Raw genomic sequence first — 24,566 nt, 5'->3', positions numbered from 1 at the left:
CTAGACAATATTCACCTCTAAATTGTACACAATTTATATATAAAATAATACAAATATACAAACATAATCCCTATCTTTGTATTAGGTTTTGTATTTGTATGTATTTAGACATCATTTTAAGAAAACATCAAAAAGCTAACAAACACCACACTGTAAACCCGAACAATACTACTAACTTGTAAAAATAGAGTAATGTTGCAATTAAAGTCTGTTAAATCATTGATGGAACTTAAATTACATTTTCTGAATAATGAGTTTAGTTTTATTTTTGCGTAGCTCAACATTTTTGAGTAAACCCTTATACTTAAATTATTATTTGAGTTTACTGAGTGATATAAAAGCTGCATTCACGTCACCTCGTATTTACCGGAATCTTGAAATGACAACACGTGACGCTGTCCACGGCTGTGTCCGAAAACCTAGGTAGCTGTCTTGCTGCCTCGCTATCTTATAAGAGAATGACTTGTACGGCAGCGTTTGTGCATGAAGGTACCTCACGAAATTGATTTCGGACAGACTTCTGAGGCAGTGTAACAGTTTAATGATCTACAGCAATATAGCGCGAGCTTTGGTGAGAACTAAACAAATATTTAATTACTACAGTAGTAATTTCTCGATAGAAATGATATCAAAATTGAAATATGTTGATCAAAATCGCACATTTGTACACAAACTGAGCAGCAAACGCAACTTGCGGACGTCATCTTTATTTTTCTAGCTCAACTGTCACAGAATGGAAAGCACAGGATTGTGGGATATCAAAGGCAGCTAAGGATACATCTATGCTTCCTTCAAAAATCGATCAGATGAAGGTATCTCATGAGAGAGGAAGTGAAGCTAACATTGGATTCGGACTGGCCTTGATGCCTTACTACCTTGAAATGTGTCCTCGTAAGGTAGCATTTTCCAGTTTTCGGACGCAGCCCACGTCCTTTTGGTCCTTGGACTGGGAATTTTGCGTTTCCATGGCACCACTATCAACGCCTGTCAATCAATCTACAGCGGTCAGGTGGTACAGCGGCCACGTGGTACATCTGGGAGCTTTCAGAAAACTCCCAGCTTACGAGCTCTATGAGGACGTGAACTCTTTTTACAAGCTAGAATCTTGTAACTACAGGAATTACGCATAGACAGTAAAATTACGAGGCCGCGTGAACGCACCTAAAGTGACGTCATATAAAGAGTCCATTCAACATTGAACTGGGTTGCAGATTCCCAGCATGCTTTGCGTCAGAGAGAATAGTGTTGAAGTTTAGTGCTATTTTGTGTTTTTGCACAAGATTAATACAGGGAAAGATGTTTTATAGTTTAATGTTCTGTTATGTTGGTATTTAAATGCATTTCTGTGATGAAGCTTTTAGGGTTGCCATCATGGTGAAGGGTAGTGCCTGTGGTTAGGTTGAGAATGGGCTACATAGTTTTAAGGCATGTTGATTAACAATTCATACAAATAAATGGTGTTTCTTTGGTGGTTACATTAGCACATGTAGGTGATAACTAATTGTTATTTACAATTATTCTTTACTTAAAAGATTTGAGTTGCTTTACTTACTTTTTTTAGGTAATCTGTGTCTACAATAAATTTGAGTACACTGAACTTATCGGGTTTTACAGTGCAGGCAAAATCACTTTGATTCGGAGTCATTTTATTTAGATGTGCAGAACATACACAGAAAATAATTCACTTTAATAAGCATTAACATTTTTTCCTCAAGAAAAACATTTAAGAGAACAAAACACTAAATTCTGATATCACTTAAATAAAAGCTCTTTATACTGCTGTTAATGGGAAATATAAGCTTTTCATTTCTCTGACACAACTGCATGTAGCAACTACAGAACAAGCAAAGATGTTTCATAATTAGAGCATTTGTTTTTAGGCACTTCAATCAAAGGGCAAGATAGTATACTAGCAGTTACATTAGAGACAAACTAACTGCCAAATCAGGTGCACTCTAAAATTAAAGCAACAGCACAAAAACATCCTTGAGGTCCTACAGATGATCAAGAGCACAAACATGGATCAAAAACATTCCCTTAGGTACAGAAATAAAAATGTGCTTTTACAATTCCTTTGTTGTAAGCATTCATTCTACACAGAGAAAGAAAACATTCAAAATCCAAGACATTCAATATCCACATAACAAGAATAAAGACATATCCTTAAAGGGGACCTATTATGCCCCTTTTTACAAGATGTAATATAAGGTGTCCCCAGACACTGCTGAGCTGCTGTTCAGAAGAGCTTTCCAGAAGAGGCAGAGCCAGAGAGGCAGAGAAAAACAGAAAATCACTCACTGCTCTTGATTAAATAACTTGGTAGTATTAGTAAGAATACATTTCTTACATGAATGCTACCGTTAAATGCTCTGGCGAGGAGATAAACATGGCGGACTGTGTACAGCTCACTCAGGGGAGGAGCTGAGCTAATAGGGCAGATTCCATCACCAGTCGTGGCTTCTCCATACTCTTATGTAAGAGAAGTGAGAAATCTGGAACCGCTTGTTTGGAGAGACTGTTTATGATTTATGGGGATTGAAAAAAAAAATTAGAAAAAAAGAAAAGGAGTGGGTGGATTTCTACCATTAATTATGTTTCATTAACGTAGTTCAGGAGGAACAAGTCAAATAAGCAACCCAATCATTACGTCATCTTAATGGTTACGTCATCTCAACCAGCTGTCAACAATCTGTAATCAACGTATCTACCCAATCGGCATGAGTTCAGGCCTGTATATAATCACAGTCAAAACTCACCCAATGACCCTCAACAGTTTCCCTCTCCCCGGACAGCACACCAAATACGTTTACCAATTTATTTACCTGACTTATTTGTAAGTGTGAACTCGTGAATAGGCTTTTTGTTTACACACTGTGGAGACACATCTGTGTATTTTGCATAATAGGTCCCCTTTAATTTAAAGCGAGTGGGGAAATATAGCAGAATAAAGTCTTATAAATAGATACTGGTAAATAAAAAAGACATTGTCAATATTTTCCAACATAGATGCGAGCCATACAAGGGGGAAAAATGCTTCCAGGTCAGGAAGCAAAAATACTGCAAAGGGATTTTAAGTCAAGAAATGACTGACAGCCCTACACACAACTGAAAAATGCTATGGACCCAACAATAAATTATGTTTGTTGTGATCATAATGGCCGTTGAAACATGGCCAAATAATCATTAATTTGGCTCATTCATTTATAAAAAGTAATGGAATGTTCACAGAATGAACAGAATGCTTGGAAAGCCCACATTAAGCCAAATTAAAATACAAAGATGATATACATTCACAGCGTGTACGACTCAGAATGGTCATAACATTTTAAAGACCTTGAACAACTTGACATGCATTGATTAAGATCATAAGAAAATTAGCAGAGACCTTTATGCATTTAATGTAAACTATTATGCTACAATGAAATTTGTGTCAAAGAGAAACCGATTAAATAAATTACAAAAGCAAATGCAGAATTTGAGAACGTGATCTATCTAACTGTCCATTCCATCAAGGAACTCTCCTTCAATGATGTGCTCTAGGCGTTTCATGACCTGATCACTGCTGGGCGGTGGGTAGTCCGCAGCACAATGTGGGAGGTGTGCAGGAGAGCCATTAAAAGAGCAGCAGAGGGTGCTGAAGAACGGCACGAGATCCACAATGGAGCAGAGGGAATGCAGTGTGAGCAAAGGAAACTCCACTCGATCTGTGCTCGACTCTCCCGCTGTTCCATTCAGTTCCTGAACACAAAATTCAAATATTTATAGACTGACAATGGGCTATATGCACGGGTTACTTCCTGGTTGTCGTTAAGCCAGCTCGGGCATTTCCGGTGAATTGTTTGCTGTTCATTCATTCGCTGTACATCGACACAAAACTGTCAGTGGTCGACTAATATTGTATTCATATTTTAATGCAGTCATCACATTAACCTAATTTGCCAATAAACCTGTTTTATTGATTGCAAAAAAAAAAAAAAAAACGCTGTGTCTGTAAATTTTTCAAGCACTTCAAATGTTATTTTTAATGTGATGACCACAAACATTACTTGTCTATCGTTCTGAGATTGTCCCCATTGTAAAACCGAACGTTTAAAAATGCAGGAAATTCAACATTTGGTAGAAAACACATATTTAAAAATAATATACCAATATAACCAGCAGGTGGTGGCAGAGTAGCATTTATTTGCGCATATCAGCCATTTCCTCTAATAGTTTCGCTTAGTTTTGTTTTTCAATAAATATTAAACATTATAAAATAACTAGGTTTAAAAATACATTTTGTCAATGTGAAGTATGAAGTACTCACAAAATCTTAAGAAAAACAATAACTTTTCTTGTGAATGAATTACACAGAGAGCACTTTCCCTGTCAGTCTGTTCAGCGCAAGATCAATGATTTTGGCACACTTGTGAAAATTCACATTTTATTCAATGAATCAAACTAAAGTGCACAATAAATATTAAATTTTTGGTGCTTTTTTCCACACGAAATTGTAAAAACTGATGGTCGAATTGAATTTAACAGAGGAGGAACAATGAGGTACGTCTTTATTTATGTTTTATGCTGTATTACGTTTGAATAACTAAATTAATGCTATGCCTGACTATTTAAGTGACTGTATTGTGATTATAAACTAAGTATAACACTTCTGATTCTCAACACACCAGCAAATGACATCTCACCGGAAGTTTTCGAGCTGGCTTATATTATTGTGGGATTTCTAAAGAAGGCTCCGTGCATATAGTCCATTGGGTCACACAAAGCACAATCTTTACTGGTTCGCTGGTGCTGAGTCACAGATACATTAAAGCATGTCTTGTGTAAGGAGATCTTACCCCATAGCGTCGGTTTATTCCATCCAGTATCCTAACAATATGGGGTTTACATTCTTGTTCTCCTTCCATCAGAGTGTTTCCTGGTCCATCATAATGGTCAACATCTACTTCAGGAATGAAAGCCCAGCGATACCTACAAATAAATACTTGCAATTCATTAACAGGTCATGAACAGTAAATTTTAGGGTGTGGATCAGATCAGAAGTCATTTATGTTGGGCCAGGCATGACAGGTCACCTAGAAATAATACAGAACCTAATGATCTATTACTGAACAGCCATGACAGTCCACTTAGGTTAAAAATGTCAAAAGACATAAGGAGTTAAACATGTTATATTATTAGATGGTCCCCGTGCCTAAAATAAAAGGTCTATGTGAGGTTAGGTGTGTAATGAAAAGGAATAAAGGAATATTTAAAAAAAAAAAAAAATTCCTTCCATGGAACAAAAAATATTTAGCAGAATGCCTGAGCCATTTTAATTTCCATACAATGAAAATGGGCTATGATTTATATTGCCAAGCTCCACAAAAGAATTGAAGTGGAATAAAATTGATAAAACAGTCTGAATTGTGTGCTATATTTCAAGCCTAAAATATTCACTGAAAGATTTGAATATAATAACAGTTTATAAAAACATCCATAATAATGGACAATTAAACTGTTTCTGGTCATTTATCACAGGTATGGCATGAGCAAACACTGACTAACATGCATAAAACACAGTTCACATGAATCTCACATTTGAAACAGAGGCATCTGCTCAGGAGGGAAGGACACAGCGGTGTCCAGAAACTTGCAGGCTGACAGGTACATGTCCAGTTCTGCCTGAGGGAAGCACAGCAGACCGTTCTTGTCATGGCCACCCCGCAATTTACTCCTGAAACAGAGAATTGTTTTCCATGAAAATTGAGGGGAAAAATATATACAGACAGCATTTTGTCATAAAGGAAGACTCACTTTGAAACTTCTTTATCATCCAGCAGTGTCTTCTCAAGGCGGTTAAAAATGCGTATCTGAAATATTCAACATAAATATTGTAACTATACCCAACCAAAGTAGAAAGAACATTCAAAACAACTAATGAAGCATTTGAACACAATCAAGGAAACAAATACTCTTTGTAAAGAGAGGACCACTGGTGTATTTTTTTTACCAGCTCAGTGACCATGATTGGCCAGAGAGAGGTGAGATGTTGTGGTGATATCCTCAACAGGAGAACACGGAACATGAGGAACATCTGAGCGGACACTGATGGTGTCTGTCCCACACGCAGGTTTTCTGTTAGACGCTCTAGAATATATTTGATGAAGAAAGTGTTCGCTTGAAAATTTTCTTATGCTACATTACAAGTCAGCTATATTTGTTTTCCACACAGACTCAGTGATACCTTGTATGAGAGGCAGATAGAAGTGGTACTGGTCATTCTCTCCGCTAAACATGGCAAAAGCCTGTCGTTTCAGTAGCATGGGCTTCTGCTCAGCGCTGCTGAAGAGCTTCAAAGAACTGCTCTGCATGCCTGCATATGGTACAACATGAACCCACACAAGTCATACATACCGGTCATATAACAAATGACTGTATAAAGCAGAAATATGTACATATACTCACTCATCAAGTCTTTGAACATTGTTTTCTCGTGAGTCAGAAGATGGTCTACGATGGATCTCCAACTAAAGCACAATATGAGAGTTTAGTGGCTTCAAAGTCAAACTAGAGATATATAATTTATGGGCATGACTTTATAAAAACCACTACATTAAACCAGAATCAAATTTAGAATGTTGTGAAAGTATCCATCTTACTGGCAGGAACATGAGGACTCCATTGTGAAAAACAGTGGGTCCATGAAGAGCTCCAGCACCTCTTTCTTCCACGCTCGTTTAGTGTAGGCATATCCACTCAGACTGCTCAACAACTGAGCACCCGCACAGAAACTAGGCATGTTATAGGCACTGAGAGAGATATAAATTAAGAAACCGTTACGGAAATATTAAAAGAGTTTTAAAGAGGGGTGTGACGATACACTTAGCTCATGAAATGAGACAATACATGAAATGAGACAATACACAATATTTGGTTTAACAAGAATGAGATGAAGGAATTCTTTAATTAAGAAGTATATGACTGGAAAAAAGTCTTTTATTTTGACTGAAAGTCACAAAATGCAAAACAATGCAGGTGCATTTTGAAATGTTTTACTTAATCATCTTGTAATGAATGTCACTTCAGTTCTACTTTCTGAGTATGAATTATCATATGCAATAAAAGACAGAACAATATAATGCCACAAACTCAACTCCGTCATGCTATCGCGAGACAGCTTTTCACATTGACAAGAAATATTGTCACATTTTAATAACAAGATCTCGTCACACCCATAGTTTGAAATGAAAACAACCTGACACCACTGTCATATGACAATAAATAAACCAAAGCTTCTGAATAAAATACTAAAGCAGTATTGATCACTACCACATGTGTATAGTTTCAAATGAAGTGCATCTATGGCATACTCACCTGTGATTTTTTAGATAGGGAAAAACATAATACATAAGACGGGAAATGAGAGGCACAGCTTTCTCCTTCTCATCACTGCGATAGACCATGTCCAAAAGAGGAGCCAGAACCTACAAACACAACGAGCACAAATGAGAACACTCTGGTTATCTGTTGCATTTCTACACCTAATTTCTGTCAATTAAAAAAAAAAAAAAAAGCATAAATTACAACAAATAAGGCCAAACTGTTTACTTACAACTGCACTTTACAATTTAATTAATACAATTATATTTTATTATATTTTCCTTTTTTTGTATATTATTATTTATATATTATTTTGTATAGTATTTTTGCATTGAAGTAATAAATGAGATTTTTTTTTGCATTTCTTAAGCATATGCAGCCATTTAGCTGGAGCCATGCATCTGTGTGTACATTTCTGCATATCTCTTACCTCAGCCAGCAGAACCAGAGCTTGTACACTGAATACAGATGGCACTGAAGATGACACCATAGCGCTGCCCTGGCCTGCACACCCTGAGAGAAAGACAGAACAGAGTCCATTTTAAAACGGCCTCTGTTTTGAAGTAGGTAATACAGCTAGGCATTATTATTATCTAGCATTATTATTGCCGTGCTGGCAAAATGAGTTAGAGTGTGCATGGGCTAGTTTCGAGCTACAACAAGTGAGAAATGTCAATTTTGATCAAAATAGAGGTTTTCACAAAAATGAATTAAAGTTAATTAAGCCCTCGTTTAGCAATCTCAATGCTCAATACAGCAATTAAACATGTAAAAGTATATTTATTTGTACATTTTCTGAGAGGAATACCTTTCCTTTGGCCATGAAATATGCTGTTTTTCTGAACACAGATCTGAAGCAGACGCACAAAGACACCTCAGACAGCGTGCAATCCCGATAAACATATACACAGATTTACAGTATTTGAAAAAATCTGTCTTGGCGAGTATTCACGCAAACATCTGTTATATCTTAAGTGAACGTTTGGTTAACTGTTGGGGAAAAACTTCTGATGTGTAACATTATATTAGATCCGTTTGGTACAGTTGGTCTTAATATATAGGCTGTCTGTTTCATTAATGTCAAATAAACAATTGTGGAATCATGGAAAAAAAAAAGTTGAATATAATACAGTATTTCCTACAGATATGGTTTTCAAAACAAATTTGTTGGCATTATCATGGATTTTAAAAGGTATGGTTGCTAGGAGAATTTGTTTTGAAACCTTCAGAAAACTTTAACTCGATTTCTCTCTAAACTGACACAGCTGAGGTATAATAATAACACATTTTTGCTCATTGTGACTCATTTTGCAAGCATAGGTCACATATCATGTTGGCAATACAGCAATGGGCATTATGCTGTAAACATAAGCATTTCTGCATAGGTTTACCCTCAAACTCATTGCCATCATGGTCATCTTCATCTCCCTGAGGACAGATTTGAGGCTGTGCTTTCACTTCCAGGTTACGGCTCAGCCAGCTAGTCTGCTCAAGAGATGAGCCAGCCACAGCTCCCACTGCTTCTAGTATGCGCTGGCTCACTTCCTGTTGAGGGTACAATTACTATGTAAACATATTTTGACATTTCTACTATATCAACATAATTCTGGTTTTGCTGTCTTACTGTATCTGTCCTACCTGCAGTTCTTTAGTATCCCTCTTGTTGTCGATATTGGGAAGTCTATTTACACAGTCATTAAGGATGCTGCAACAGTAAAATAAACAGAGTTTAGTGTTTCAAAAGACCTTTCAATAGTATCCAACAAGAATGATATTCATGTAATTAATAAAAGCTCTTATTTATCTTTAATAGTTTTCTGACTGCCTTTTTTTTTTAAATATTGCATTATTGCTAAGGTGTTCTGATTCTGTTATTAGTATGTTGCAGTGTAGTTGCTAAGGTGTTGCTAGGTGGTTTCATACTGGTCAATTTGCACTGGTCATACTAGCACCAACTGGTGCAAGACAAGCTATGCACTAAAGGTTAACATTTAGAGTTTGTTCAAATCTCTATAAGCAAACATAATAGTGACCACGTTATTTTATTCACCCAAGGAGCAAGAAGTGTCCAGGAGGGGCGAGGTTAAGCTGGGCAGATTCTCTGAGCAGACAGAGAAGAGGATTGATATTCTCCTGAAGAGCTTGAGCAGTGAGACTGCAAAAAAAAACAAAAACAAGAAGGAACAGTACAGTCAAGGCTGAATCTTTCAATGAACAGTAAATAGCACTTTAGCCATTTGCTTAAACTGGATTGCAACAGTTCACTGGACTATGGTCATTTTACTGAAAATGACATTATATGATAGCAAATGAGATAAGGTACAATTCAAATCAAAGATGATGTCAATGGAAACTTTTACCTTTGAATGTAGACGTAGCTGAACTGTAGCATTGGAATGTCAACTAATGTAGTCTTCTGATAGTGAGAAAGAGTTAAGATTAATACATAATGTAATTCTATAGTTAAACATCACTGTGTGTGTGTGTCCACTATTTTGGGGACAAATGTATAACCAGAGGTGAGCTAAATCTGACAAAATCTTCTTTTGGAATTCTTCTCATTTGTATAAATGATACAAAATTAATTTAAAAAAAAAATTTTTTTTTTTTTTAAATTGTAAAAATGCAGAGTTTTTGTTTAGGTTTAGGTTATAGTATGTATAACTAGCTGTATATAAAAACAATAGGAGTCTATGAAATGTCCCCATTTAGATAGCCAAGTAAATGTGTGTGTGTGAGAGTGCAATACCTGGTCTCCTTTGATCTGGTGGGGTTTCTTCACCACCTCTCTGATGAGCTGCAGTATGTTTTCCGTACGGAGTGTGCTTAGTGCCTTCACTAGGTCCACCAAGGTCATTTGAGAATCGCTAGCCTCTGGTAAAATCTAAGCATGAATACACAAACAAAATTTAAAAACATAATTCCAAAAGACTATTGTATGACAATGTTATTTTTGCATTCTGATATCCATTGTTCACCTTATTTCTGGAACGTCTTTTGCGGCTCTTCCTGCTGCTCCATACAGCAGCCACAGAGGCCATGATCTGCACCCCAAACTGCTGAGTCAATGGCATTAAGAACTCCAGAACCTTTTGCCTCAAGATCTATAGAGAACAAAAACTAGGCAGTTAACAACATGGCATGATCTTTAATTAAACAAAATTGTATAAATCATTTTTGTTTTCTTCACGTATCAGATATACCTTTGTGCCTTTAAAGTACACAGATGTGGGTGAGGCTCTGCTGCCACGGGAGGAGTCACAGCCCTTGACCACACCCCAGAGTAAGGCCATGCTGCTAATCATGTGTGGAAACTCCTCCAGAATGGCATTGCTAGCATTTCGTAGGTCTGGAACATCACAGCCAGCAGCTGTCTACAGGCACGAAACAAAACAATAACGTAAGTCACATTAGTGTTTTGAAGCATTATTACATGTTAAGTGGCGATCCTGTCGTTTTTCATGCCCATGGCAAGATCAGACTTGATTGCAACTCTATATCAGTGGATGTATATCAGGAAAACGGGGGATATTTGGTTGAATTTTATGGTGCAGACAGTTTATGCAAATAACCTACAATGCTATACACCTACTAGCAACCAACAGTATAGTAACTTTGCAAACTTTAGATTCAGAAATGTAGTGTGTGAACAGACGTTTAGAACTATGAGAGTGACACAGGAGAATGTCTATACCTATGCCAGGATCTGCCACTATTTGCATTAGCGGGTGCTTGTCTTACTTTTTTGTGGTCTAGAAGACAGTAGTGTGTGATAGTGGTCAGTCCTTCCAGTAGTGTCAGAGGATAGTCAGGCGCTATATTCTCCCGCTTTAAGGTACCACTAAAGAAAGCCACAAAATATATGCCCATTTCAAACTATGGTTGCAACAAAACAACAACATGCAAGTATTGACACCTTATCAGCCACTTCATGCACACTCACTCTCACACAAACGCAAACAACCACACGCATTATTTACTTATGTGAAGCCTTGATTCCATCATGCTCGTGCTGTTTAACCAGTTCATCCAGGTTCCTGCAGATCTGGGCAATAATGGGTGATACAATGATGGCCAGTGATCGTCCTAAATAAGGTAGAACTTCACATAGCAGAGTCACCCAGGCTGGATGCATAGCACAGCCATACTGTGGGTGCAAAGCTCGAGCTGCTGCCGACACAAACATGCCCTGAGTGGTGATAGGCTGACTGATTACATAACGCACTGCTTTGATGGACTGCTGGAACATCACAGCTGTTTGCCACTCTCGAGCCAAGGCTGAGGAGGGTGGTTCTGCACGTCGCTGTGGGTTGGAATGGCTTTGATCGTGATCTTGTGCCTTGGAATGTGGTGGACACACGTGGTGCTCCAATACAATAAGAACCTTCAGAAGCTTCAGTAGGGCAATCTGGAGTGGGTGCTCAGCCCAGATCCCATCCCGGCCAAAGTTGATCAGGCTCTCTTCCGAAATCTCCCCTCCATCTTCTCCTTGGTCTTCTTCAGGCAATGTTTGCTGGTCAGGCCGATCGGTTCTCTGGCAGACATACATGGAGGCGGAAAGCGTTAGAAGGACATACTGCTGCACCTTGTAGCCCCAAAGAAGGTTGCGGACAGCCTCCAGACTAGCAGTTCCCTTTGCCTCTCCAATTTGAGCTTGCTGGGCCACTCTCACCAACTGGATCATCAACTCTGTCAGCACCTCCACGCTTTTCACCTGCACCTCCCGATTGGCCTGGAGTTGGCAATTGGGAATGTTAGCATAGGAGGGATAGTGAGAGCGGAGATAGCGCATACAAAGGCAGGTGAGTAGCTCCAGCAGGAGAGTTGGTGGAGAAGAGGGAGAAGATGGTGAATGGAGTGGTGAAGAGGCTGGCTGGGATGGGTCAGGAGTGGCTCCACTTGGTGGAGTTGAGATCTGCAATTGCCCATAGAAGCTGCCACCATCCTGAGCCTGACGGTGTCTCTGCAGAAGGTTCTGGATGAGGTTGAGATGGGCAATGGAGCTGCAGTCCAGAGAAGTATTGGATAGAGCCTCCACAAATGGCCCTGCACTTGTCCGGAGGATGGTCTCTAAAATAGTGAAGGCATAGAGAATTCGCCTGCTCTCATACTGCTTCTTATAGAGTAGAACATGGCGGAACAGTGAATCCACCGCCTCACGTTTCTCTCGTTGTCGCTTCAGCATCCGGGATTTGGCCATGGCCTCCAACTGCCCATCATCTTCATCACTTGAGAGCGAATCGGAAACCTGCGTTCGTTCTGAATCCACCCTCTGTAGGCCATTGGCCACACCCTCTTCCTCTACGCTACCATCGTCATGTCGCTGCAAGTAAGGGGCGGAGCTTGAGGTGGAGTTTTCGGTGGAGTTCTGAGCACCACTTGTGTCTGCAGATTCGGTGTGTTCACTTTCCTCTTCTTCCTCTACTTCTTCGTCCTCTCCCTCAGTCTCTTCACTCTCACTCTGGGACATTGTTGGAGAGTCTGGGGGTGTTAGTTCTGGATCTCGTTCCAACTCTACCCACAGTGCTTCACGGTCTACTATGGTGATGCGACTGACAAAGCTTTCTTCTGTTTGGCAACCAGGCGTCATGTTGTCTCCAGCACTTTTCATGATGGATCTGTCTCTCCAGCTCAGTGACTTTACATTACCTAAATAACATATACAGTAGAATCAGAGCCCACGAATATAAATGTCATAAATTAATCATTTCCATTAACCTAAAATAATCTATTTTAAACAAACATTTCAATTGACAAGGTGGGCCATACAAAAGAAAAATGAACTCTTGCTATTGCTATCTGTCTTGAACACTATTTATACAAATTACTATATTAATTGTATTAGATGTAGAGGTTCAGTACCGTTTTTACTGTATTATAATTGCCATACAATTTAAAATGAAATTTTATTTAAAAAAATGATACTCCCAAACTCAAGCTCAGGTACCTCTGTGAGTTTTTATCTGGTGTGTGTGTTTTGATTCCATACCAACAGAGAGATTCTGTTTGACGCTTTGTATGGGTGATCTCTGTGTTCTCGGATCCAAAAGTAAGAGTAGCACAGGCTCCAAGATACGGACCACATCACTGAGGGAAAGAGCTCGCACCAACCAGTTCTGTGCTGAGGCACTAACGCTACCATCCTGATTGTTCAAACTATCTAGTACCACAAACAAAGATCTGAGAAAAAAGAAAGATATAGAGAACATTGAGTGGATATGGCACAAAAATATGGGAGAATATTATTAAAGGAAGAAATAGTATACCATATTTTCTATAAATGATAACATAAGAAATACGGTGTAAATAGTGAAATATGATGCAAACAATTAAATAAGATTTATGGTGTATATGACCTGTCAAAGGAGCGGTTGAGAGAAGTGCTGCGATTTGTCTGGATCTCTCGTGTCAGGTGCCACAAAACTGAGAACCTGTGGAGTGCCTCCAGACACACAACCTTACACAAACAAACATACACATACGTTTTTTTGAAAAAAATGTTTCAATTGAATGTACAGTATGTAAAATGTATTAAATGAGGTTTCCCCGATACCTTGTCCTCACTGAGTAAACCTAAGCAGATGATGTCCTCGCAGATGGATGCAGATGGAGCCAAGCAGTGAAGCCGATAGAAGAGCTCCACACAAGATACGTGATGCTCTCTACGCTCTGTGTCTAACTGAGCCCATAACACCTGAGATACACGCTACAAACAAATTAAAGTGAAGGGAATAATTAAAGTCACTGACAACAGCACCAAAGTCAGATCACTCTGCAGCCATCTTGGTATCACCCCTAGGCAACTATTTTCTATGTAGGCAATCTACTTGAATGCAGAAAGACTGAAATCTCAAAATATGTTATTAAAAACAGTCAAGTTTAAGTTGTAATAACATGCCAATTTATCAGTAACATTTGACAACAATAGTATCATAAATGTTGCTTCTTTAGCTCAAATCATGCTAAAAAAAAAGGCAATGCAATTATCAAAAAAAATAAAATAAATAAATTATATATATATATATATATATATATATATATATACATACAATTAACCGAATTGCAGAACTTCCATTTAAAAACAAATCATAAAAATAGTGATCTGTCTTTTGAACCTTGTAATGTCTCTGGAATTAACCATTTATATTTCATACATTTTCCATTCACAAAAGAACAAAAAGGAAATTCAACCTGTTGATCATAATGTGCATTACCAGGTAAAAGTCTGTGGAATCCTCCAGAGTTTTGAGAACAGCTGGGTAGATGGGAGGCAGGGTGACCATTTGCAGCTGTCCGCTTAGTGGGTTAGCATCAGATTTCTTATAACGTTGGTTTTTATCCTTAATGACGAGGGCTAAGGACTGAGAGTGATTGATCAGCTCCAACAAAGAGGAGATAGCAACATGTTGCACCTACAGGCACATAAATGAAAAGAAAGATTTATTATTAAATTATTCCATTTTGGGAATGCAACAATTAAAGATGTAGTATAATTTATTAATATAATATAATTTAAATACTTCGTCCAATCTTAATTCATTGTGCAGAGGAAACTAAGTAAGCTATTAGTAGGTTGACTCTCCTAAAGAGAGTAAAGAGTCCATCACTATCAAAACAATAGGTGTGCTCGATGTGAAGCAGCGCTGTGCAGAACGATAGGTGAATAACATCAAAGTACCGCTGGAACGATTAGAAAGTACACAGCCATCAACTCTCTAACCGCTGTTGCGGTACATTGATATCATAAACTTTGCAGAGCTGCTTCAAGTTGAGCAATCCTATTGTACTGTTTGACGTCAAATTCTGACTCAACCAATAATGTGAGTTTGGGGGGAGGGCTATCTGTTTCTCAGAACATTGGAAGATGGAGGTGTATGTGAAAATTTTGCATATAAAAAAAAAAAAAAAAAAAAAAAAAAATAAAAAAAAAAGGTGAAAATAACACAAGTCACAGAACAAAGACTAACATTACAACATCCATGCCTATGTGTATGAATACTGAATGACGGAAATTCTTTTACTGTTTATGTCTATAATAATAATAATAGTTACATTTTATGGAATAGTGAAGACAAAAATTAGAATTCAAATCATCATTTACTCATTTACATCATTTACATGTTATTCCAAACCAGTATGCATTTCTAATAGAATAACTTTGAGAACCAAACAACTTTCTAGTCCACTTTCTTATATTGTCAAAAACAGACATTTTTCAAAATAAATCCTACAGGTTTAAAACAAAACGAGAGTGAGTAACTGATGAAAGAATTGTCATTTTTGGGTGAAATATCCCTTTTAATCTCCGCCTTTGAATACTCGTGAACTTGTACCTGGTAGTCTTTCGTTAGGCAACACAGAGTCATCAAGGACCTCAACCACTCAGGAAGGCTTCCCTCAATACCTGAGGAGAGAAAAGCTCAGTTTCCAGAAGAATATGCCACATAAGAAAGCAAAGTTTAATGTAGCATTGGAATACAATTCCTTTATTTACCTGTCTTGTTGAACATGGATGTGTGCAGGTCTTGGTTCTCTTCCTCAGTGAAATACACAGGAAAAGTTGTGCATTCCAGGAGAAGCTGGCAGACCACAGTGAAGGCCTGGCGGCACGACTCCGATATCTCCCCTTTGCCCTTTGATTGGAAACTTCCCATCCACTCCAACTCTACTGGTCTGTGGTCTTTACTCCCATCCTTAGAAGACCAATGAAGGGAATGGATCCTCAGTTTACTAGGGTTAAAGAACTCAGCAAGTCTGTCTTTGATAAGACCCAAGTCTCGGCTGCCTTTCCGTTTCAATGGAGACCGCTTACTGCTTCTAGGAGAAGTATTAGGATCTAGCTGATTTGCTTCATCCTGTTTCTTCTTCTTCTCTGGATCGACGACATTTAACAAATGCCTGAGAGATACAGGAAGTGAATGCAAGTGAGAAAATTTTTTTTTTACAGCGAGTATGCATGCTGCTAGTTGCAGGCCCAGAGCAGAATACTCTAAGCGGGATAAGGCAAACTTCCAAGGGGGCCTCAAGATGACTTCAAATTATTTAAAATAAGATTAGCATTAAAAAGTATTAAAATAAGCTATTAACAATTTTTGTTCTTTGAAGAACTTGAAAAACCTGGCTATATGAGATAAGTCATGAAATTAATCAAATCTTTAAACTCCATTGGTGTTTTTAGAATGAACACAGTCAATACATATTGTTCTAGTTATGCCAAATACGAAAATATTTTATTATTTAAAAATCTTTATCAATAATCCTTATCCAATAAATCACAAAAAACTGGAAAAGTCATGAGTCTTTTTTAAAGTCAAAAAGGTTAAGAACTACTGACATACAGGAAACTGGGCAATACTCATTGTGTACAGTATACTATTTTTTAAAAAGTAGTATTAAAGCAAAATGCAATGCTAAAATGTCACATTGTTGTCACATGACTATACAGCATTTTATTTCATCCATCCAGATGTGAAAGTAACATTTTTAGCATTTTTATTTACATTTACAGCCATACCGGATATGGTAAAAATCTAAATTTTGGTGCATTTGTCACACTGCAAATGAAAGTTCATTGTCAAAAAAGTCAAGTGCATTGCATTCTGGAATATATTATTCTTATTATTGTTCTGGTTGTATATGCACATTTTGTTAAATGTAGCAGGTAATTTCGGTATTCTACGCATACCCAAAATATGCATATTGGGCACACACAGTATACACTGAATTTGTAATTTACCTTGTGATCACAGATGCCAGTATGTCCTGCACACATTTGGACATGTTTTCCATAGTTCCTCCTTTTTTCCACACGTGCTCTGCTTCAAAGTTCACCCCAGAAACAGCTTCTGATCCATTACAGCCGGGTAGGAGATGCTGCTCTGATGGAGACGCGCTCAGGCCTAATCCACTGTCTTCAGAGCGTAAAGGAGGGTACGGAGTTTCACCTGGCTCCGCCTCCTGTGCCTCCTGTCCATTCAGATCGACCTCACTGGTGCTGCTGTCATGGTTACCATTCACCTGGTCACTTTCCTTGACTTTGTTGCTGTCAGTCATCACAATCTATATTTGTACAAAAACAGATCCCTTTTAATACACAATAATATTTTCAAACCATAATATGAATGGAATTAGGATATAAACTTTAATTTGTATGATTATTTAAAACTCTCATAAAATAAAATGTACACTACTGCTCAAACGTTTGTGGCCAATCAGATTACATTTTTTATTTTGAAAGAAATAAATTAAACAAAAGTGACAATTAAGACTTTTAATTAGATTACAGTAAAACTGACCCATCATACCTGTGTTTGCTCTACATCTTGTGTCTGCAATTCAGCCTCCATGTCCATATAAGCCACGGGCATCTGGATCTTACTGAGCACTTTAAAACACGCCCTCATGGCCTGTGTGAGTTCCTGTAGGCTAAGGGATGTCATGTGACTACGCAGCGAATACAGCATGCTGCCCAGCATCTGTGGTAGGTATTGCGTTTGAATCTCTGCATAGAGTTCCTAATAAGAAAGCCAGACCAAATCAGACCAAATGACCAAAATTTTGGAAAATGTAGTCCAAAGATGAATCACCAGATCATACCAAAGGAATAACATCCAACAGGAAGATAATGAGCGTTGAAAGTTCAATCACTGAAGGAGAGCTGCTCCAGTCTTTAGATGGCCCCTTCCCAGCTGGATCACTCAGTGCTCTGAGAAATAACCATAACGCTAGGCATAATCACATAATCCTATTTGTTTACCGTAATGCAGTTTATTATGAGTTTGTGCATGTTTACCTGAGAGAGATTTGGAAATGCCTTGTCATGTAGTCCCAGAGATAATTGCTGCTCATGGCACTCACAAGCATATTGACAGTCTTTATAATCTCTGAGGCATTTTTATTCTCCTTGATTTTACTGCACACATGAATCAACAATAAGAATATTAATCAACAATCAATAATCAGCAATCAGAAATAGTGTTCAATTGCGTATTATTAACTCATCTTGTACATTTATACTACCATTCAAAAGTGTGGGGTCAGTGAGATATTTTAATGTTTTTGAAAGAGGTCTCTTATGCCCACAATATATATTGTAATTTATATATTGTAAATTATTATTACAATAAAAGCTTCATTTTCACCAGTCTTAACTTCAGTCTTCAGTTTCACACGATCCTTCAGAAATCATTCTAAAATGCTGATTTGGTGCTCAAAAAAAATTTCTCATTACTATCAATGTTAAAAACGATTGTATTGCTTTTTTTTTTTTTTTTGTGGAAACCGTACTTTTTTTATGTTTCTTTGAAAAATAGAAGGGGGAAAAAGGCATTAATGTGGGGAAAAAAAACAATGTAAAAATCTGTATCCGAATCTCTTTTTAATCAATTTAATGCATCCTTGTATTCCCTTTTGAATGGTAGTGTATATTCACTTGTAGTTCATTCAAAATATAACATAATATAAAATATAACAATATATCATTATGTATTGGTTGGAAAGGTTTCACTTCTGAACGGTCGATGGCAGAATTCTGCAGTCAAATCATATTCTATAATAAACATCTGTACTGGATATTCGACTGTTGTGTTGACCCTGACCCTGTTGACTGTTGAACACTGTTGAACACTGTGAACACTTTATATTTCTCATAGCACTCTGCTGCCCTTACATAAACAAATAACTTAAGCTCAAAATAATTTCCATTTGTCCAATGTCCATTTATTTGGTAAAAAGGCATGTAATCAGTCATTATCCCAAATTAACCTGGCTGGTTTGCATCATCCTAAAGGTTTTTTTGTTTGTTTGTTTGTTTTTTTTTTTGCAAAAGTGACTGACTGTACATCATCCCTTACTCGTTTACTCGCCAAAGCCAGGTTTTACTCATTTTTGTCCCTTGTTGTGTGTTATATCTGGACCCTGACTTTATTTGTGTTCTCTAGGAGTCAAAATCATGATGTTACAGGTATAATTCTCTACCAGCTGAGCTACAGGAAAACTTGTAAAAATATAAGCACTGAATTCTTCTCTCTGACCTGTTGAGCTGGCTGCCACTGAGGCTGGAGTTAAGACTGTCCTCTCCCAGCATCACTTTACAGTAGCAGTAAAAAGCTCTGACCACCTCCAACAGCACATCAGACAACACCAATGGTCCTGTGAGTGAGAGAATGAGAATCATGTCAAATAAGGCCAAAGTAAAGCACTTTACAATTTAACATTTCAACCATGTGGGTGTCTTTACCTATCTCAGGTTTGTCCAACAGGCTAATGATGATGCGAAACGGTCTGAGATACTCTATTAGATTGTCTGGGTTGGCCTCTATATCTTTCTGCTTCAGAATATTCACCAGAGCCTATGAAGAAAATTTTAACTATGCATGTACAGAATGCACACTATATACAAGAAATGTGTTAAGTGAACAACTTCTAATTGAAAAGCTCTATGCTAGTATTTTGAACAAGCTCATCTGAGTTTGAGCGGGTGTGTTATCTTCTATACCTGCACCAGTAATTCTCTGGAGTGTGTACTGAAGTAGCATGCAGTGTATTCCTCCACAGTGTTAAAGCGACTGGAATCTGCAGCCACCATTCCTCCTTTGATGTCTAAGCCTGACAATACACACATATAGAAAAATAATCAACCATGTTGTTTCAAACCTGTACGTTTTACTTTTCTTATGAGAAAAAATAAATGAAATTATTAGCAGAATTTACTTTTCCATACAATGAAAAGGAGACAATTTGCCTTAGAAGATCCATAAAAATATCTTCCATGGGATCATTTATTTAAGACTTTAAAGTTTTAAGCCAACTCTTCTCTATTAGATAAATGCCATTTATTTTATTAAACAGTATTGGGGCATTTCTGCAGTATTCTGTAATTTTCTGACAATTTGTGTACGGTACCGAGCATCCATGCATAGAGGCGTCGATTCAGAGACATATCTCTCCTGAGCAGGGTGAGTGAGGCAGCAGACACCACACAGATCACCTCATCTTGCTTTAGCGGAATGGCACATTCCTCAGGATCCTAGAGATAGTTTAGGGATTGTTTAAATAAATGTCTTACACATAGTCTGGGACAGGCCAAATGTAGTTGGGAGTGAAAAAAAGAGGGATAACCTGGCAGGTTGTGAAGGGGAAGAAGTAGAGAAGTATTTCCAGCATGTTTCTCTGGACCAAAACATTAGAGTCTTGTAAAGCGAGACAAACAGCCTTTACCTGGAGCAGAGAAATTGGAAGATATCCATTTCAGTTATAGAACTCCTTCAAAACAACAGACCTTAGTCAGAGCGCACAGACACCCTGTGTAATTTGACTCAAACATCTGGCTGTGAGGAACAAAGGTACAGTCAGTTCAATATGTCACACCGGTTCTAGGTCGTGTCTAACTTTCACAACCTCTGCAAAAGATGTACACTACCTGACTAAGGTCTATTCTTGTACATATTTTCAAATAATCTGGGTTTATGTACAAAATATGTTGTTTTTGTTTGTTTTTTAAATATAATTATCTCCAAACACATACACATACTCACCACTAGTTTGTGGTCTGTCCCAAGCATATACTTCTGTTCTCGAGCAGTGACCGAGTGGTCAAAGTGTGCGACGATGAAGAGTGAGGCTGGGAGCCGTACCAGAGGACATATAAGCACTGAACCCCACAGAGCCCCATAAAACACAGACTGACCCACCAACAGCGACAACCTCACAAGCAACGCATCCGTCCTTAGACAGGAAGAAAGATGGATTGGGGTTTGCAACATTGAAATCAGCAAGTACAGTAGTTGCAAAGATGTCAAGTCTAGGAAAATTGAAATCCACCATACTCTCTGATCATTTTGAGCTCTTGTCTAATGTAAGTCTATGGAAGTCCCATGTTTAAATGAATAAGTACACATACTTTTTCTCCAATATAATCAATAATCTCATATAATGTTAAATTGGTTATGTATTATTTGAGGCAGAGCTGCAGTGAAAGGAGGTCTGGGTGCCGTAGTGAGTATGTTGTAGAAAGGTTAGGAAAGTTTAGGATCAGATCTCTGGAGTGACAACTTGTGAATCATTTATTAATGGTTGGTGTCAAGTTGTACCTGTCATAGACCTCCGCGCCCTCCTCCAGTCCAGGCAGTAGGCCCATGATAAAAGCCTGCAGGCTTGGTAACAGTGCCCTCTGAATGGGCAGGAAGTACCGCTCGTACAGCGTCAACAGAACCGGCTTCACTGACATCGCTGCATGACCCAACAATGGGAAGAGCCCTGAGCTGAAGTGTACACACATGCACAAGTGATTTAACCAATGATTTCAGTACCACCATAATCACCTTTGAGGGTGAATCTCACAAAATTATATTTCACTCCACTTGCACAAATGTAGCCTATTTTAGTACCATTATGATTTTTCTGCATTATAACATTGTTTTCATGACAGTTAATTATATTTTCACTCAAATCCCAAATAATGTATTATTATACATACATTTCATTCATATTTATCATGATTATCACTTATTAGTTAAAGAAATTACATAAATATGCTTAAGTGTCCTTAGAAAGTCAATGCAGAATTTTTTTTTTTTATTATAATTGTTTTTCATTTGATTTTAGGGAGAAATATGACCTGGACATTTCCATGTGAGATTCACCCAGTGTTTATCAATGACACCAACCTGTATATGAAGAGATCCTTTGCTAGCCATTTTGTGCCGATGATTTTGAAAATGACCTCATAGGTCTCAAGTGCTTTGAGATGGACACCACTGGGCAGGGCAGGGTGCAAACACTGAGCCAGACGCTTCCCGATGATCAACCGCCGTGGTAAAAGGGAGTACTTCAGATTACTCTGGAGAGCCTGAGAAACACAATGAGTGGGAGAGGAGAGCAGGTTGGATGGTGTAACAAAAATGTTAATGTCTGGTCCAAGTTTTTAAATGATTTAAACAAATAATTTGTGTTATTAACCAAGTCACTAACTTTCCATTCTTCAACACATCTCTCACTCAGCAACCACATTTGCTGAACAGGTTTCAAACAAACTATCAACAATAGCTCAGAGCAGGAACTGAGACAGAAGGTTTAGTTTGTTATTGCACAGCACTTAAAACGTTTTACAAGACATACCGTCAATAATGTCACACTGTATACGGAGTGAACAAGTGTGTTAAAAAGGAGATTGTAGATCATAGAGTCATGTTTAAATGTCAAATATCTGAAACCAATACAAAAAAACTAATAGATATCTTTTAGTTACACACAGGTTGTTTTGTAACTCGCATAATATCCGGAAAGCTCCCACTGAGCAAACAAGAAAATCACATGCCATATAAAGTGATACAAAGAGAAAGAGATCTATTTAAATAAGACAACAGTTTTTTTTTTTCACATCTGCACATTAACGTGGAAATGTGTTTGGGAAAAAAGGCACAGAGGACGGTTGAGATGAAAAGCATTTGTCTAATCTTAAGGACAGTGTACACAAGTCCTGCTCAGCTCATTCAAATCAGCTGCACTTTGAACATAATGTTTTGACCAATGCCTTCATTCAACAGGACTGATCATAAAGCGAAGTCTCTCACTTCCCTAAAAAACTGTAACTAAAAACCAATCTTGAACTGAACCGAACCAAACTTCCTTGTCTACTTGCAGAGGGAGGTAAAGCTAAAATGTGCCAAACTGTGTATTTTGTTTTTTGATTTTAAAATACTTCTCTCCCAGTTTAATGTACAGACACAATTATAAGTAGATTTCCCCGAATCGTATAAAAACCTGTTTTTTCAGTGAAAAAGCAAGATGTCATCAAAATTCTCTCTTTTAAAAAAAAACCTGGAAGGAGATTTGCTTGTATTGATACTGCTTGTTTTTCAACTAAAGCAAATGATAACCTGAATCTCTAAGTGTATTGATTTTTTTCTCCAGGATTTAAAGGTGCCTTAGAACCAGTTTTTACAAGATGTGATATAAGTCTAAGGTGTCCCCTGAATGTGTCTGTGAAGTTTCAGCTCAAAATACCCCATAGATTTTTTTTAATTCATTTTTTTAACTGCCTATTTAGGGGCATCATTAACAATGCACTGATTCAGGCAGCGGCCCCTTTAAATCACGCACTCCCTGCCCCCCGAGCTCTCGACTATAATACAGTGCATTTACAAAGTTCACACAGCTAATATAACCCTCAAATGGATCTTTACAAGATGTTCATCATGCATGCTGCATGCATGTTTCGGATCATGTGAGTATAGTATTTATTTGGATGTTTACATTTGATTCTGAATGAGTTTGATGGTGCTCCGTGGCTAAAGCTAACATTACACACTGTTGGAGAGATTTATAAAGAATGAAGTTGTGTTTATGAATTATACAGACTGCAAGTGTTTAAAAATTAAAAAGTGATGGCTCTTGTCTCTGTGAATACAGTAAGAAACGATGGTAACTTTAACCGCATTTAACAGTACATTAGCAACATTTAGAAAGACAATTTACAAATATCACTAATAATATATTGATATATTATTGATCAGGTCAGTTATTATCGCTCCATCTGCCATTTTTCGCTATTGTTCTTGCTTGCTTACCTAGTCTGATGATTCAGCTGTGCACAGATCCAGATGTTAATACTGGCTGCCCTTGTCTAATGCCTTGAACATGGGCTGGCATATGCAAATATTGGGGTCATACATATTAATGATCCCAACTGTTACATAACAGTTGGTGTTATGTTGAGATTCGCCTGTTTTTCAGAGGTCTTTTAAACAAATGAGATTTATATAAGAAGGAGGAAACAATGGAGTTTGAGACTCAGTTTATGTCATTTCCATGTACTGAACTCTTGGTATTCAACTATGCCAAGGTAAATTCTAGGGCACCTTTAAGTACCTTGTTGAGTTTTCCTAGTGAGGAGATGAGATCAGCCCATTCACTAGATGATTCAAAGTTCCGCAGCGCCTTCTCAATGACAGCTCCGTAACTACGGTAGCGGTAGTCATTCTGAAGCTCGGCTTCCTCAGGATCCATCATGCCTCAGTCATGTCCCAGCATGCTCAGCATCTGTCTATGAGAGAAAACAGAGAAATCCTGCATTACAACTCATGAGAGTTGTAAAAAGAAATAAAAGGCATCACAAAGAGGTGAAATCCTGCGAACGACAATTGATTTCTGATAAAGAAATATAAGGCAAATAGCTAGTAAACAGAGATACATGCTAAGGCAAGTAG

At 37.8% G+C, this 24,566-nt stretch overlaps 1 protein-coding gene across 2 annotated transcripts in view; it reads right to left on the bottom strand.

Moving 5' to 3' along the window:
* The window catches only part of dop1b (DOP1 leucine zipper like protein B), a 29,801-nt gene continuing 5,235 nt past the window's right edge, over nt 1-24,566 (bottom strand). For both annotated transcript variants that reach the window (XM_067408678.1, XM_067408677.1), the window contains 38 exons: nt 24,229-24,403; nt 22,026-22,207; nt 21,450-21,620; nt 20,895-21,084; nt 20,479-20,577; nt 20,263-20,386; nt 19,856-19,965; nt 19,598-19,709; nt 19,392-19,509; nt 18,152-18,271; nt 17,956-18,064; nt 17,664-17,873; nt 17,096-17,418; nt 15,854-16,257; nt 15,693-15,763; nt 14,574-14,771; nt 13,913-14,065; nt 13,716-13,816; nt 13,349-13,539; nt 11,340-13,008; nt 11,101-11,200; nt 10,563-10,733; nt 10,338-10,463; nt 10,109-10,243; nt 9,720-9,775; nt 9,410-9,514; nt 8,998-9,064; nt 8,751-8,904; nt 7,790-7,872; nt 7,354-7,463; nt 6,639-6,788; nt 6,445-6,506; nt 6,224-6,352; nt 5,990-6,126; nt 5,794-5,849; nt 5,576-5,713; nt 4,836-4,968; nt 1-3,738 (listed from right to left, as the gene is read on the bottom strand). In XM_067408678.1, the coding sequence (XP_067264779.1) occupies nt 3,493-3,738; nt 4,836-4,968; nt 5,576-5,713; nt 5,794-5,849; nt 5,990-6,126; nt 6,224-6,352; nt 6,445-6,506; nt 6,639-6,788; nt 7,354-7,463; nt 7,790-7,872; nt 8,751-8,904; nt 8,998-9,064; nt 9,410-9,514; nt 9,720-9,775; nt 10,109-10,243; nt 10,338-10,463; nt 10,563-10,733; nt 11,101-11,200; nt 11,340-13,008; nt 13,349-13,539; nt 13,716-13,816; nt 13,913-14,065; nt 14,574-14,771; nt 15,693-15,763; nt 15,854-16,257; nt 17,096-17,418; nt 17,664-17,873; nt 17,956-18,064; nt 18,152-18,271; nt 19,392-19,509; nt 19,598-19,709; nt 19,856-19,965; nt 20,263-20,386; nt 20,479-20,577; nt 20,895-21,084; nt 21,450-21,620; nt 22,026-22,207; nt 24,229-24,369 (6,954 nt within the window). In that variant the 5' untranslated portion in view covers nt 24,370-24,403 and the 3' untranslated portion in view covers nt 1-3,492. The remainder of the gene's footprint in view (nt 3,739-4,835; nt 4,969-5,575; nt 5,714-5,793; nt 5,850-5,989; nt 6,127-6,223; nt 6,353-6,444; nt 6,507-6,638; nt 6,789-7,353; nt 7,464-7,789; nt 7,873-8,750; nt 8,905-8,997; nt 9,065-9,409; nt 9,515-9,719; nt 9,776-10,108; nt 10,244-10,337; nt 10,464-10,562; nt 10,734-11,100; nt 11,201-11,339; nt 13,009-13,348; nt 13,540-13,715; nt 13,817-13,912; nt 14,066-14,573; nt 14,772-15,692; nt 15,764-15,853; nt 16,258-17,095; nt 17,419-17,663; nt 17,874-17,955; nt 18,065-18,151; nt 18,272-19,391; nt 19,510-19,597; nt 19,710-19,855; nt 19,966-20,262; nt 20,387-20,478; nt 20,578-20,894; nt 21,085-21,449; nt 21,621-22,025; nt 22,208-24,228; nt 24,404-24,566) is intronic.

Source organism: Chanodichthys erythropterus, chromosome 14 (genome assembly GCF_024489055.1).
Source record: "Chanodichthys erythropterus isolate Z2021 chromosome 14, ASM2448905v1, whole genome shotgun sequence".
In the NCBI taxonomy this organism is placed as follows: domain Eukaryota; kingdom Metazoa; phylum Chordata; class Actinopteri; order Cypriniformes; family Xenocyprididae; genus Chanodichthys; species Chanodichthys erythropterus.
This window is presented reverse-complemented; position numbering and strand designations above follow the sequence as displayed.